The 13,988-nt window shown below is 44.1% G+C and overlaps 2 protein-coding genes across 2 annotated transcripts in view; one reads left to right on the top strand and one right to left on the bottom strand.

The window, feature by feature from the left end:
• Nucleotides 1-218, top strand: part of LOC307069810 (integrator complex subunit 6-like) — a gene marked incomplete at both ends in the record, with an annotated part of 41,095 nt that extends 40,877 nt beyond the window's left edge. Inside the window, one exon of the mRNA XM_079728120.1 lies at nucleotides 85-218. Coding sequence (XP_079584246.1) covers nucleotides 85-218 — 134 coding nt within the window. The remainder of the gene's footprint in view (nucleotides 1-84) is intronic.
• Nucleotides 219-297: 79 nt separating this feature from the next.
• Nucleotides 298-7,022, bottom strand: LOC307069811 (MAP7 domain-containing protein 3-like; the record flags this gene model as incomplete). The annotated part of the gene is given in 6 exon segments (XM_079728121.1): nucleotides 298-416; nucleotides 419-460; nucleotides 463-483; nucleotides 1,712-1,795; nucleotides 1,889-1,987; nucleotides 6,898-7,022. Coding segments are annotated over 6 exon segments (420 nt in total). The 5' UTR covers nucleotides 6,953-7,022.
• Nucleotides 7,023-13,988: the final 6,966 nt, after the last annotated feature.

A 13,988-nucleotide genomic window follows, 5' to 3' on the forward strand; every position in this document is an offset into this window, starting at 1 on the left:
GGGTCAGGGTCAGACGGGGGCCTCTCAGGGGGCCTGGGACGGTGGGTAGGTGAATACTAGACAATGGGACAACACCTTTTGTAGGAGAGAAAGCTGCTCAGGGCAAAGCCCAGGCCGCAGGCACCCTGCAAGTGGACAGGGTTCTCTCCCTGGACGTGCAAGGCTCGGATCAGGACGGGGCAAGAGGTGCTAATGTTGAAGGAAAGATGAAAGAATAATTGGGATTGGTTCCAGTAAAAGCAGAGAAGGGCTAAGAAAAAAGTACTGCAGAACCAGGCAACACAGTGCATCATTTGATTAACAGGCTAGAAAAACATGTACCCTTTCTTCCTGTAACTTTTCGTTTCTCTTTTTTTCTGCAGATATTCTCCGTTGTTCATCCTTTTCTTTCTGTTCCCTCAGCTTTCGCTGCTTTCTTCCATCTGTTTTTCGTATAGGATCTTAGACTTTCTTTCTTTTCAAGTAGTTGTGTCTCTTTATTAGCTGAAATATTCCAAATGCAAGGTAAGAGCCAAGAAAATATTTAAGTTTTCCACATTACAGACCGAGAAGGAAAAAGTTTATATTTTATTCTCTTTCTTAAAAATAATATAACCTGTGCTAATGACTAAAGACTTATTATATAAGTGAACAGAGATGGCCACAAAAGAACCATTTCCACTGGGTGTTCATTTAACTCCTGAGAATTGAATTGGCTTAGATGACTCTCCTCCTGTCCGAAACTAAAATTCCAAATTCAGAAGAAATATTTTCTTTCATGTAATGTTTCTGCTGACTTGAGCTGAAGTCAAACCCCATCAGATTAATATTGCTATACATTAAAACAAGACGTAAAAAAAACACATGGCCAGAATATATGTTTTTTTTCCCTTCTACTAGGAAACTTCTTTTCAAAGGCCTCATCTAGACAGACCATATTAAGCATGCCAGTTTGACCTTCGTGGGCTTTAGGCACATACCAAATTACTGACCAGCATGATGTTTTCCTGCGTTCAAATTTCCCCTCACTAAAGCCTGGAGAGCCATCTATGCAGCTGTAAAATACTCTTCTAAAGAGCTACAGGAAGAAACAGCTCCTCACCAAAACAAAGACAATTGCTATTTTATTTGAATGAACTTGAGCACTAGTTTTGCAGTGGATTTACAGGCCAGATGAGAAAAATACATAGTTGAAAAAGTATTCTCTCAAGGTATAGAAAGATTATTCTTTTAGATCCTAACTGACACAAAGTTACACTTGAAAAGCATAGCAATCAGTGAAAGATACCATATCTATGTTGGGATTATTAGCAACTCCATTTTTTGTTTTTTCTTTGGTTTTGTTTTGTTTTAGAACCCACCCCCAGCAGTGAAAGCAGACTGCTAACCACTGGACCGCCAGGGAATTCGCTCATTTTTGTTTCTAAGTCATTTTTCTGAAATCCCGTTTTGCTTGTTTCTACAAATGTTGAAGAAATTTTCATACCTTAATTTTCAGAAAATTAAAGCTAACAGAAACTACTAGTTCAAAAATAAAACAATTTGGTCAAATATTTTTCATGGACCTTCTTTATCTCATTTAGTATAAGCTCTTAATCCAGTATAACACATACTGTAAAACGTGTAATCTATCATATGAACAGATTAAAAAGTAAGTAAAACCACTTTGGAAATATATAACCTTAAAGTAAAGTTCATTCATCTTAATTTTTTAAAAAAGTCTAAAATATACCATCATCTTGTCTTTTTTTCTCCTCTCTGCGCTCCTTTGCTAATCTTTGCTTTACATCATTTTTAAGCACAGATCCATCTATTACTAAAAAAAAAGAAAGAATACAGTTAGACATAGGATATCAAACTTTAAGGATATAACACTTTGACATCTATCAAAGCATTCTAGAAATTATACCTGGTTTAAATGCTGATTTTATATTTGAGGGCTGTGATGGAAGAGCGCTAAAGCTACCCTGACTCCGTCTTTCTTCAGCAATGGCATTAGCAGCAGCAACTAAAATACAGGGAGATAAAGGAAAGGGATTCGATATTAAGAATACAAACAGTGGGACTTCCCTGGTGGCACAGTGGTTAGGAGTCCGCCTGCCAATGCAGGGGACGCGAGTTCGAGCACTGGTCCGGGAGGATCCCACATACCCCGGAGCAAGTGGGCCCGTGTGCCACAGCTACTGAAGCCCGCACACCTGGAGCCCGTGCTCTGAGACAGGGGAGGCCACTGCGGTGAGAAGCCCGTGCACCACAACGACCCAGCTCGCCACAGCTGGAGAAGGCCCGCGGGCAGCAACGAAGACCCAACACAACCATAAATTAATTAATTAATTTTAAAAAAGAAAGAATACGAACAGCTAATCCAGGGGTGGCAAAGCACAGCCAATTGTATCTTCGATGATAAAGGACAGAATCTCTTCTACAAGGCAAAATCATGATAGACTCTGGGTCAGCAAAGACATACTGAGTACCTATGATGTTCAACAATAATTCAACAAAGAATTAACAGTGTTTACCGTAGACATGCCAGCCTATCTGTGCACACAGAGTTGTCAGCAGAAGTAGCAGCACGAGCTGGTGGGTGAGCAAGAGCTAATGATTAATAGCTTTCAAAAATGCCTCAGAGAGACATTACAGCAAGTACTAGAAAAACTGAGCTGGCAAGGATTTGGAAAAATGTTTCGCCATAAATTGGGGAATTTAGAAAAGATTTGGAGTTTATGGATCTGAATTTGGATGCAAAAGTGTCAACGGTGAGAGCCTCAGAGATTGGGCCCAATATAAGGAGTACATTTATAAAGTACCTAAATCAGGGGCTTCCAACCCTGGCTCCACACGAGTCACCCAAATTGCTTTTAAAAAAAATTAGCAAAGCCTTCCCCTCCCTGCCTCCACTCTCTGAGAATGGGGCCCAGGCCTTTGCAGTTGCTAAAAACTCTACTCTGATGCACAGTGAAGGTGGAGAAAACACTCAAGAAATTGCCAATGTGATGGTATTTTTCTAGGTAGGAAAATGTCAAGCAAATAAATATAAATTATATAATATAAATTTACACATCTTGTGTGAACAGGTAGAAAATGGCAAATAAACTTCAATAAGGGTGAAATATAAGAGTATGGGAGCACAATTTGAGGGAAAGTAGAAAAACTAAAATTCTAAGATGATAGAAAAACAAGTTCTTGGGGAATTCCCTGAACTCTAATTCCATATACGGCTGTATCTAAAATGCCCCATAGTACCAGGCATCTTCAGGAAGGAGCTGGAGAATAACACTGAAAACTCTCTTCTACTCTCATATAAAAGCACAGGGAATATGCCCCTGTGATACTGCATACAATTCTGGTTCTACATATCAAGAAAAATATAAAATAGTTGTAGATGGGCAACTATAAAATAAGGGAATACAGGGACTGTGGTTGTACTCAGAATGAATGGACTTTGAGATGTTACTTGCCACTGAGGAAAATATCTGAGAGCCATTTTATAGAGTAAACTTGAAAGTGATGTCACAATTGTTGCCATAGAGATCGCCATTTCAAAAGGGGAAAAGGATTTTTTTTAAATCTCAGAGACTTACAGCTTAGATATAATCCATGATCTAGCTATTTGAAGATTAGATTCTTGTCAGCTTCTTCAGTTATTTAACTAGCATCAATCTTGTGGACCACGATTATCCTCTGAATTTGAGTACTAATGTATTAAGAAAATTCTTAACTATAGTCTGTAAGTTAATTAAACCATCCTACACACCCTCCCTTCCACTCACAACATTTCTATGTGAGCACAGAGAAAACCACTGTTGCTTCTACACATTCAGTTTTCCTGCTTAAAAGTCCTAAGGAGGGCTTCCCTGGTGGCACAGTGGTTGGCGGTCCACCTGCCGATGCAGGGGACACGGGTTCGTGCCCCGGTCCGGGAAGATCCACATGCCGCGGAGCGGCTGGGCCCGTGAGCCATGGCCGCTGAGCCTGCGCGTCCGGAGCCTGTGCTCCGCAACGGGAGAGGCCACAACAGTGAGAGACCCGCGTACCGCAAAAAAAAAAAAAAAAAAAAAAATTCCTAAGGAAAGTCCATATTTTGGCATAATTTAGTTGGCCATAAGGACAATTTTTCTCAAAATGTACAATTTTACCAGATTTAAGATCTTATTAATCAGAAGTAACCTAAGAAGTAGCTGTGGTGGCAATAATGAACCAAATCATATAAGGTTATAATATCAAGTATGACTTTTATTTATTTTTTTTAAAATTTTGGCTGTGCCGCACCACTCTCAGTTCCCCGAGCAGGGATTGAACCCGGGCCACGGCAGTGAGAGTGCAGAGTCCTAACCCCTGGACCACCATGGAATTCCCCCATTCTCCTTCTATGATGGGAAAACAACAAACTCAATCATCCTAGCCATCTAGCCCAATAAAAACCTCAGAATGAAATGAACCAAAATAGATGCCACTAGGATGCCAAAATTAAAGAATGCTTTACACTTGATAGATTTCTAAAAGATGTCATTGAAATTTTGAGGCCCCTTCTGGACATAAAGCATTTTAGGTCACTACTGACTTCAACATAGTGGAATATTTCTGCTTCCCTCCAGAAACCCACTCCCGCTTCCTCAACACACACATACACACACACACACACACAATCTGTGTCACAAGAGCTCTGCTCCACTAGGGCAAGTTAAATGCAAGAAAGGAAGGAAGAACACTTTTCCATGACAGTTAGTTCAAGAATCTTCCTAAAGCTGCACCCAAGCACAATCACCCCAAAATGCTTAATCCCATGAGATGCCAATGATAAATACTCATCCCAGTACTTATTAGCAATTCTGTACTGTCCGCCTCAGCTGCTGCTCTTGACATCACTCTCAGAGTTCGACCTAAAATCTGTAGCCCCACCTCTCCATGACCTTTCTTCTGTACTAATTAGAAACATTAGATCACACAAACTAGTAAACTAGTATTTCTCATTAGGTAGCAAAGGGCGTAGGTTGCAAAAAAAATGATTGAAAGGTTTTTAAAAATTATTATAAGAAGGGCTAGGGCTAACTGCTACAGATTAGTGGATACAGTGCTACTCACCATTATTTGGATAACAGAATAAAAAGAAGCAATTGCTACAAAGTCTTATCTTGTGCTCCTGCTGGATGTAGCCCTCAAAGTGTAGGCTGAGGGGTGTCTAGCAGCAGACTCTCTTCCAGCAGCCCAGTCCCTGACCCTTCTTCGCACAGTTGCTGGCCCAGTCCTGGATCCACCCTCATTCAAAGCTGAGCAGTTGGGAGTGCAGATCCATTCCACCCATACCAAGGGTCTCTCTTCATGGCCTTATTACAGTTTGCATGTCATTAGGCCAGGGAGAGGGTGAGAAAATGTTTAGAAAATAATAGAAAACCAAAGACATTTGCAATCAGGGAACCACAAAAATAAGGCAGATTCACGGAGCTTTGCCTAAAACAGCAACAAAGTCTACTCACTGTTATTTGGATAACAGAAAAGAAGCAATTGCCACAAAGTGGCAGAATATTTCACTGACTCCTTGTCCCCTTCAGGAAAATGCTGAGACCATGAAGTAAGTTCTTTCTGGTCAAGGTGGTCCTCTGTAAAAGTTTAACATGTGATGTTTTCAATTCCTAATACAAAATGGGCAGCAAGGAGGTCAACTAGTTCTCGGTTAAGCCTTTTTTTGCTTAAGTTTTTAGTCTGAAATACTGTGAATTCAAGCAACTGTCCCATATAAAATTTAAAAAATACTTTTCAACATTCAGTATGCAAATACTTTGGGGGGCTATCCAGAAGGCCGGTTAGTTTAAATCAGTGAAATAATTCAATGTCAGAGGACCTTAGGTGTCAATAAGCAATAAAACAATGAATTTATTGCAAACTCTCCCTGTAGGTTAACCATAATAAGCTAGAGACAGAAGAGTTTTTCACGCTATGCAATAATGAAAGTGTTTTTGCTTCTGACATTATTCTCTGGGGAGTTGATTCAAAGCGTTCTGAAGTAACATAAACCCTCCCAATCGCAGCCGGTCTAATTTTTCAACTGCAAATGAAAAAAATCCCTAAGGATTTCAGTAAAATCAGCAAGGCTGTTTTATTCAAGCTCATATAGGAGGAAACTAGCCCGAGAATTAAAAGCAACCTCCCACAAGCAAGAAATACTATCTCGCTCAAGTAGCAAAGCAGTCTCCTGGGCTAAGCAATGCCAAATCCTGCCAAATTTTATAAAATTAACGTTTTGGGGGGGACTTTTTGGCGATGGGACCAGTTTAGAAGAAAGCACTCTGAAGCCCGGAGTCCCGTTCAGTTCAGCCTAGGGTCTGCAAGATGTCCCACGGAAGGTGACATCCTGGCAAAGTCATGTGCTGAGGCAAACCAGGAGGAGCAGGGGGACCAAGTTTCATCCCAAATTTCAAAGCCAGACCCCCAAGGCCCCCTCCTCACTGGACCTTAACCAGACCTTGACCAGGAGGATGCGTGAGAGACCGGGGTTGCGACCGTGGGAGAGGATGAAAGCGCGAGCGCCCCGGGCAGAGGGAAGATTCCAGGGCTGCCCCGAGCCACGAGGGCTGTCCCGGCGCCCGGCCCCCGCCCTCCCGCCCCAGCAGCGCCCGTTAGTTCTCTCGCGCCCCGCCCGCCCGCGGGGCTACGGCCGTTGGCGGTGGCAGCTGGGCCGCGGGACTTGGGCAGTTGGTGGCGCGGGCCGGCCGTCTCCCCTCCCGCCCGCGTCCCCTCTCGGCGCCCCATCCCGTCCCACGGCGCTCCGGCGGGGGTGAGGGGAGCACCCGACGGCGCGCGAGGCGACTCCGGAGTGAAGGTTTCCGGCGCGGGTCGCGCCGCTCCGACAGTCCCCGGGGCCGCGGGAACCCCGCCTCCCGCGCGGGGCCGAGCCCCCCCGGGAGCCGCCGGCCCGCTCACCCATCCGTTCCCGCAGCCCCCTCAGGGATGTGCCACCACCGGCGCGCTCCACCATCTTCAGAGCAGCCGAGCGGGGAGCCGCCGCAGGCGCTGGGACCCCAGTGCGCAGGCTCTGGCGCGGCCGCCGCAGGGGCCGGGGCCTTGGCGCCCGGGGGCGGGAAGGGGCGGGGCCCAAAGAGCCGCCGCGCCCGCCTCGGACCGGCGATCGCCGAAGCGCTGCTTTTTGAGCAACAAGTGGTGAGCCGCTGGGCGGCGACCACCTGGTGTAAATAAACCCTCTCCTACTTCTCGCGCTCTCCCCGCACCCTCCATCCTGGATGCCAGCCAATCATCAGCCGGCGTGGCCCTCCAACATTCCTTTTTCCTTTTCATCTCTTTTACCTAGAAACGCAGTAACGTTCTTTCCTTTCTTCATCCGTTCACTTAGGGAGCACTTCCTGAGTGCCTCCTGGGTGCGCTTGCATCAAGAGTTTGCTAGTCCTTGAAACACGACAGAAAGGCCCAAGTTGGGTGAAGAGGCCTAGAGAGGGGTTGGGAGAGAGATAGGTTCCTGTGAGGTGCTAGGGGTCCTGATCATGAGTAAAGACTTTAAGTTGTTGAGAATAAATCGTGACACTGTTAGGTCTCAAGGTTGTGTGAATTATCTTAGGGTGTTTGTGGGTCTTTAAAATGAAGGAGAGGACTTATTGGTGTTAATCTCGCCAGATAGATATATAATATTCGTAAGTGATTAGTATCCAGAATGCATAAAGGTTTAAAAATTACTTAAGAAATAGGCAACCCCCCAAAAGTGAGCAAAAGGCATAAAGATGCCTTTCACAGGAAAGAAAACACAAATGGTCAATAAGCGTAAGAAAAGATGCTCAAACTCTTAAGCACTCAAGAGAATACAAATGGAAACCACAGATATCGTGTTACACCTATAGATTTGGCAAAAATTAAAGAGTGGAAAATAAGTGTTGGTTAGGATGTAGTTTAATATCAGTGGAGAAAAATAATACTGTAAATCAACTATACTTCAATTAAAAAAACACTAGTGAAAAAAAAAACACTAGTGGGGGGAAAAAGTTTGGCATTATATCACCTGAAGCCCTGCTGCTACATATATACAGACACCAATGCTTTGCATGATATACATGATGGTAGCTATGATTATTATGACACACATGATTAGGGCACCAGCAAAACACATATACCTACACACAAATTCAGCTTTGATGAATTTATCTGGAACTTCACAAACAGAAAATCTAGAAAAATTCAACATCACCTTTGTAATTTCTTGCAAAACTGCTGAAAATGTTGACCCCCACTGTTAGATGTTGAACCCATCTAATAATAAGGAAACATTTGCCCAAATCCAAACTGTGGCATATTCTGCAAAACAAATGACCTGATGCTTCAAAATGAAAGATTAAAAACAAACATCAGGGAAGTGTTTCAGATCAGAGGAGGCAACAGAGACCAAGTGTAATAATGCATGATCCTTGATTAGAACCTAGATTAAAACATTTTTTACAGGGCATTCATTATTGGAACAATTGGGAAAATTCAAATATGAACTGTATATTATATATTATTGTATCAGAGTCAAATTTCTTGGGTGTGAGAATGGCATCGTGGTCATGTAGGAAAATGTCCTTTTTCTTAAGAAGTAACTGCTGGATAAAGCATCATAATGTCTGAAACTTACTGTCAAGTAGTTCATAGGAACAAACAGAGCAAATATCACGAAATATTAAAAACTCGTGAATCTAGATGGTTACACAGAGGCTCATTTTACTCTTCTTTCAACTCAACATGGGTTTGAAATTTTTCAAAATAAGTTGGAGAATTTATTTTAAATCTAGAAAGATTGTCTTCAGCTTACTTCTAAACATCACCACGTTGAAAAATAAAACTTGATTTGGCATTACATATACAGGGAGGCACCCTCCATAACCTTTGCAGCATTTAGAACTTCCAAAGGTCTTAATAAACACCCAGAACTTCTAAAGGCCCAGGTGTGTGTTGGTGGGGGGGGGAGGAGTAGCAATAAGAGGTCTACAAGAAAACAAATACAGGCGGCATAGGCTGGGAGCTGGGTGAGTAATTAAAATGGGTCCCATCAACAAGAACCTACTGTATAGCACAAGGAACTCTACTCAGTACTCTGTAATAACCTACATGGGAAAAGAATCTTAAAAAAAGTGGATATATGCATATGTATAACTGATTCACTTTACTGTACACCTAAAAGTAACACAACATTGTAAACCAACTATACTCCAATAAAAATTTTTCAAGAAATAAAATAAAATGGGTCCCAAGAGCTCAGAGGGATGAGAAATCACTCATGGCTGGGGTGATCAGAGAACCCTTTATGGAAGAATTGGCACTTATTTTGGACCTGAGGACCAAAAGAGACATCCTCAGGTAGCTTAGTGAGGCAATGCACCCATCTGTGGCTAGATTGCGCTATTTCTCAAAATAAGATGGAAATCTAGGTTTTAATGTAAAATCTCTTCTTAAACAATGATGACAAAGTTAAAAGTTTTGCAAAACAGGGTGCAGGGAAAATAAAATTATCAGATAGCTAATCGATGTTCCACTTTCCCAATTATCTCATTTTTTATGTTCAAATGAAAATCCAAACAAGGTCCACACATGGCATTAATTGATATGCCTTTTAGGTCTCTTTTAATCTATAGATAAACCCTTCTTTTCCTCTAACATCTTTGACAGATCACTGTGAAATTTACAACTCATTCATTCATTCAGTATTGGGGAGAAAGAGACAGGGAAGATCCCCTCAGATGTTTCCTTGGGGCTAGAGCAGCTCCCTAAGGAGCCCCCCACGGGACTGTCTGTACATTTCTCAGAAAAATATTGGAACTGAAGACTGCCAGCTTGGGGAGAGTTAGTCTATTCTGGAGCCAACTCAATCAGAGCTGGGAAAGAACTCAGGAGGCTTGACTCCTCTCTGCCCCTGTTTGGAAAGCCTATGTTCCCCAGTGAGCAAAAAAGAACTGGAATCCTGCTCACTATTTTTTTCCTACTTGGCTATTTTTTCCCTTAAACCTGATACCAGCAGGAGAAATACTCAGAAACCCCGCAGTCATAATAGGTCTGGGAAGTGTCACTAAAACATTAAATTCACATGTAATAAACACCCAGTGGACTTATCAAGTCTAACAAATTTGCATTTAAACTGCCACCATCACAGCTCTGTTGTGAGAGTTTTAAGCTTCACAGCCTTGAGATGGCTGTTCCTCTCCATCCTTAACTACCTGTCGGATTCATCCATCACACACGCAGCGGAGTCAGGGCTCTGGTTTTTCATTCTCCTCTCATTTCTGACTCTTGCCTCGCATCTGTTGCAGCTTGGCTGTGATACAGGGGGAAGAGTGATGTTTCATTCTGGACTCATCTCTTGCCAATTCTACTCACATTTTCCTTTCTTTTCCCAAATCGGCACTTTCCTTCTCTCCTAAGTTACAGACTCACCTCAGGCTTTGGTCATTTCTTGTTTGGTTGATGGCAGCTTTCCCAGTTCCGGAATTCCTGCTGCAGCACCTCGCCCCCACTCCCCACAATGACCCTTCACCACCCCTCCCCCATTCCCCTTCCCCTTCCCTTTGCACTAAGGACCAGGGTGACCTTTCTCTCTTTCCAGGGATAGGTTGGGGGGCTGATTCTCATGGCCTGAGCTCACCAGGGTGGGGGGCTGGGAGCTTCCGAGGAGAGGAAGAAGAGGCACCACTGTCAGTTGGATTAGACAAATCTCAGAGGGGAATACTTGGATACTCACAAGTAAACAGTAAGAGACATGTCCTTTGTCCAGTGCCTACGCACTGGTAGGCACAGTGCTTAAGGTTTTACATGATTGTTTCATATAATCCTCCCCACTGCTTCATGTGATAGCTTCTGTTATCATCCTCATTTTGCAGATAAGGAAAAAGTTAACCTCCCCAGGGTTAGCACAGCTAGGAAGTGGCAGAGCTAGGATTCAAAGCCATGTATATCTAGTACTACTTCCACTGTGTCTCCCAATTTACCAGGTGTTGAGCCCTAGTCCACTCAACTCCTATCCCACGTCTTCACTTCTCCATTGATCCAGTCCCCACACTCAGGCTACTCACCTTGTGTCATGTGGGATCTTAGTTCCCGATGACCAGGGATCAAACCTGTGCCCCCTGCAGTGGAAGCTCGGAGTCTCCACCACTAGACTACGAGGGAAGTCCAGAGATGCACATTTTATCAGTGGTAACGTCTTCGTACAACTACATCTATTAACCCAAGTATCACTATAGCAGTCTCTTAAGTCTTTACTAGGATTGACTCAAACTATTCCATAAGAAACCATTGAAAATGGGTGTTTAATATGTCCGGCAGTAAAGATAAATAAGACTCCTCTTAAGCAGCCTTCCTTCTTTTTTTTTTTTTTTTTTTTTTTTTTTGCATTACGCGGGCCTCTCACTGTTGTGGCCTCTCCCCTTGCGGAGCACAGGCTCCGGACACACAGGCTCAGCAGCCATGGCTCACGGGCCTAGCTGCTCCGCGGCATGTGGGATCCTCCCGGACCGGGGCACGAACCCGTGTCCCCTGCATCTGCAGGCGGACTCTCAACCACTGCGCCACCAGGGAAGCCCCACAGCCTTCCTTCTAGAAAGGCTCACAGGGTCCATAAATGCCAGGTACTCAGGACTGACTTCAAAATGCATGTGTAAAGGAAAACGTGCCACATCTAGTGCACTGTTTATCCTGCAATGAATATTTGTTGAATGAATGAAAGAGTATTGAAAGCCTCCACAGTACTGAAGGAGGAATCTTTGATGGCCCCCGGGGTGTTGAAAAGGCCTAGACTTAAAATTATTAAAGGGCAAGAAAATGTCCTCATTTTTTTTTCTTAACTTCAAATAAAGTAGAGCAAACATGGGCTGTGCCTTCTCATTCTAAATACAGGGCCTATAATATAAAGGAAGCTTCAGGGGATGCCAAAAAGCATAAAATATCAAGGAATGCCCTTTAAAGACACTTTGGAATTTCTAATAGAGCTAAAAATTGGTAAAATCTAGATGGGAGAAAATGAGAAGAAAAGAGGAGTTGGGATGGTTTGTTAAAACACAGATTGCTCGGCCTCATTCCCAGAGTTTCTGATTCTATAAGTGTTATTAGTTGTGTAACTAACACATACCACTAAGGAAATGTACCGAATGTCTACTGCGATGTCAAGTACAGCTCGGTGCTCAATACCATTACACTCTGATGATGATAAACATTAAAAAATTCTAATACAGATCTAGTGTTGTGTACATCCCGATACTTGACATTTGTTTACTAAGGGCAGACAGATACTCTGCCCTAGGTTTCACTGAAAGTCAAGACCTGGCCAAGGCCTTGTGGGTGAGCATCACAACGGAGGCAGGGGCATCACAGACACGGAGCTGCCTGCAAGGATGCCTGAGAGCATTTTGTACCGCGGCTTCCTGTGACAGAGTGTAGTACAACACACTGCATACACGGTTTTCCTTCCCTTCCCCACCTCCACCTGCACAGGACAGTCCACGCGCATACACACCTACATTTGAAAAGGAGTTAACATAGGTACGGGGAAAGTAAAGACATCCAGATCACAGACAGGAAATGAAATGCAGAAGAAACTCCTCTCCCCACGACCCAAGAGGGGAATGTATGTTTCCCAGGGTCAGAATGGTTAAACAATTGTGTCCTTAACTCTGGCTCTTCTTGAGGACCCCTTTGCAAAACTCAATTGTTTGTCGCTGCACTGATACAGTTGCAGAGCTGAAAGCCTGCACTGTAAACTTCATTGTTTTTTCATGGCCAGCTCCCAGATCTATTTAGAGAATGTATACTTTGAGAGACAAAAGGACCCAAGAGGACAAAGGGGAACTGTGTGCACACTCTTCTTCGGGAAACGTGGGTCTGTGGGGATGCACACGTGGGCAGCGGAGAGCTGAAGCAGGCTTCCAGCAGGGCTCTCATCTCTACGCAGCTGGGGTGAAGGACTCAGCAACGACACGGAACAAAACTTCTAAAGGCCCAACAGCCAGCCCCTCGAAAAGAAAACCCTCCAGAGTTTTCAGAGAAGACTCTTGGGGTGGATGGGGGGGAGAAGAGGAAAAGAGCAGGTTAAGAGCAGGTCATCCGGGCTTCCCCGGTGGTGCAGTGGTTGAGAGTCCGCCTGCCGATGCAGGGGACACGGGTTCGTGTCCCGGTCCGGGAAGATCCCACATGCCGCGGAGCGGCTAGGCCCGTGAGCCATGGCCGCTGAGCCTGCGTGTCCGGAGCCTGTGCTCCGCAACGGGAGAGGCCACAACAGTGAGAGGCCCACATACCGCAAAAAAAAAAAAAAAAAAAAAAAAAAAAAAGCAGGTCATCCCTGAGGCCAAGTGAATAGACCATCTTTCTCTGCTCTCAGGAAAGACACATATCCTTGACTTTGCTTTTCTTTAGTTTCCAGATATTAATGTCTGTTGAGGACACATCACTGAATGTGAGAGCTGGGAAGGAACGTCAAGTCCACTAAGTTGAGTCCTCTCATTTTCCCCTGAGGCTCAGACAGGCGTGTTGACTCAAGTTCCCACTGCTGGAATCCAGGTCTCCCTACATCCTATCTAATGCCCTTACCTCTGCCCACAAGTGAAAGGCTGTCCAAACAATCTTTTGGAAGAAGAAAAAAAAAAGTGAGAATTGCTGACCCAGTGCTGGGAACCACTATGTCATCCAGCTGGAATTTGACCTATATCCTCCCAATGAAACTGAAACGGACATGGGAGGGAAACAGATGGAGACCCTGCTAAGTTGAGAAAGACACACTTAAAGGATATTGAACAGCCGTTATTTTTGTGAAGGAACCAATGAGCTGGCCCCTACCTGCTGCTGCACACAATTCTCACTACTTCCTCTCAGGAACCCTGTTCTGCAACAGCAAGACCAGGCAAACGCCTGGGCTCCAGCTGGCCTCTTGATCTACTCTTCCCCCACCTCACGGAAGTGTGATTCAAGTTCAGGATAATCTGACTCCACACTTCTCTGGAGCTTTCCAGAGGTCTGAGGAGCTAGAGCAAGAGAGGGCTGCTCAAAACAGT

This window comes from Hyperoodon ampullatus, assembly GCF_949752795.1.
Source record: "Hyperoodon ampullatus genome assembly, chromosome: X".
NCBI classification, from domain to species: Eukaryota; Metazoa; Chordata; class Mammalia; order Artiodactyla; family Ziphiidae; genus Hyperoodon; species Hyperoodon ampullatus.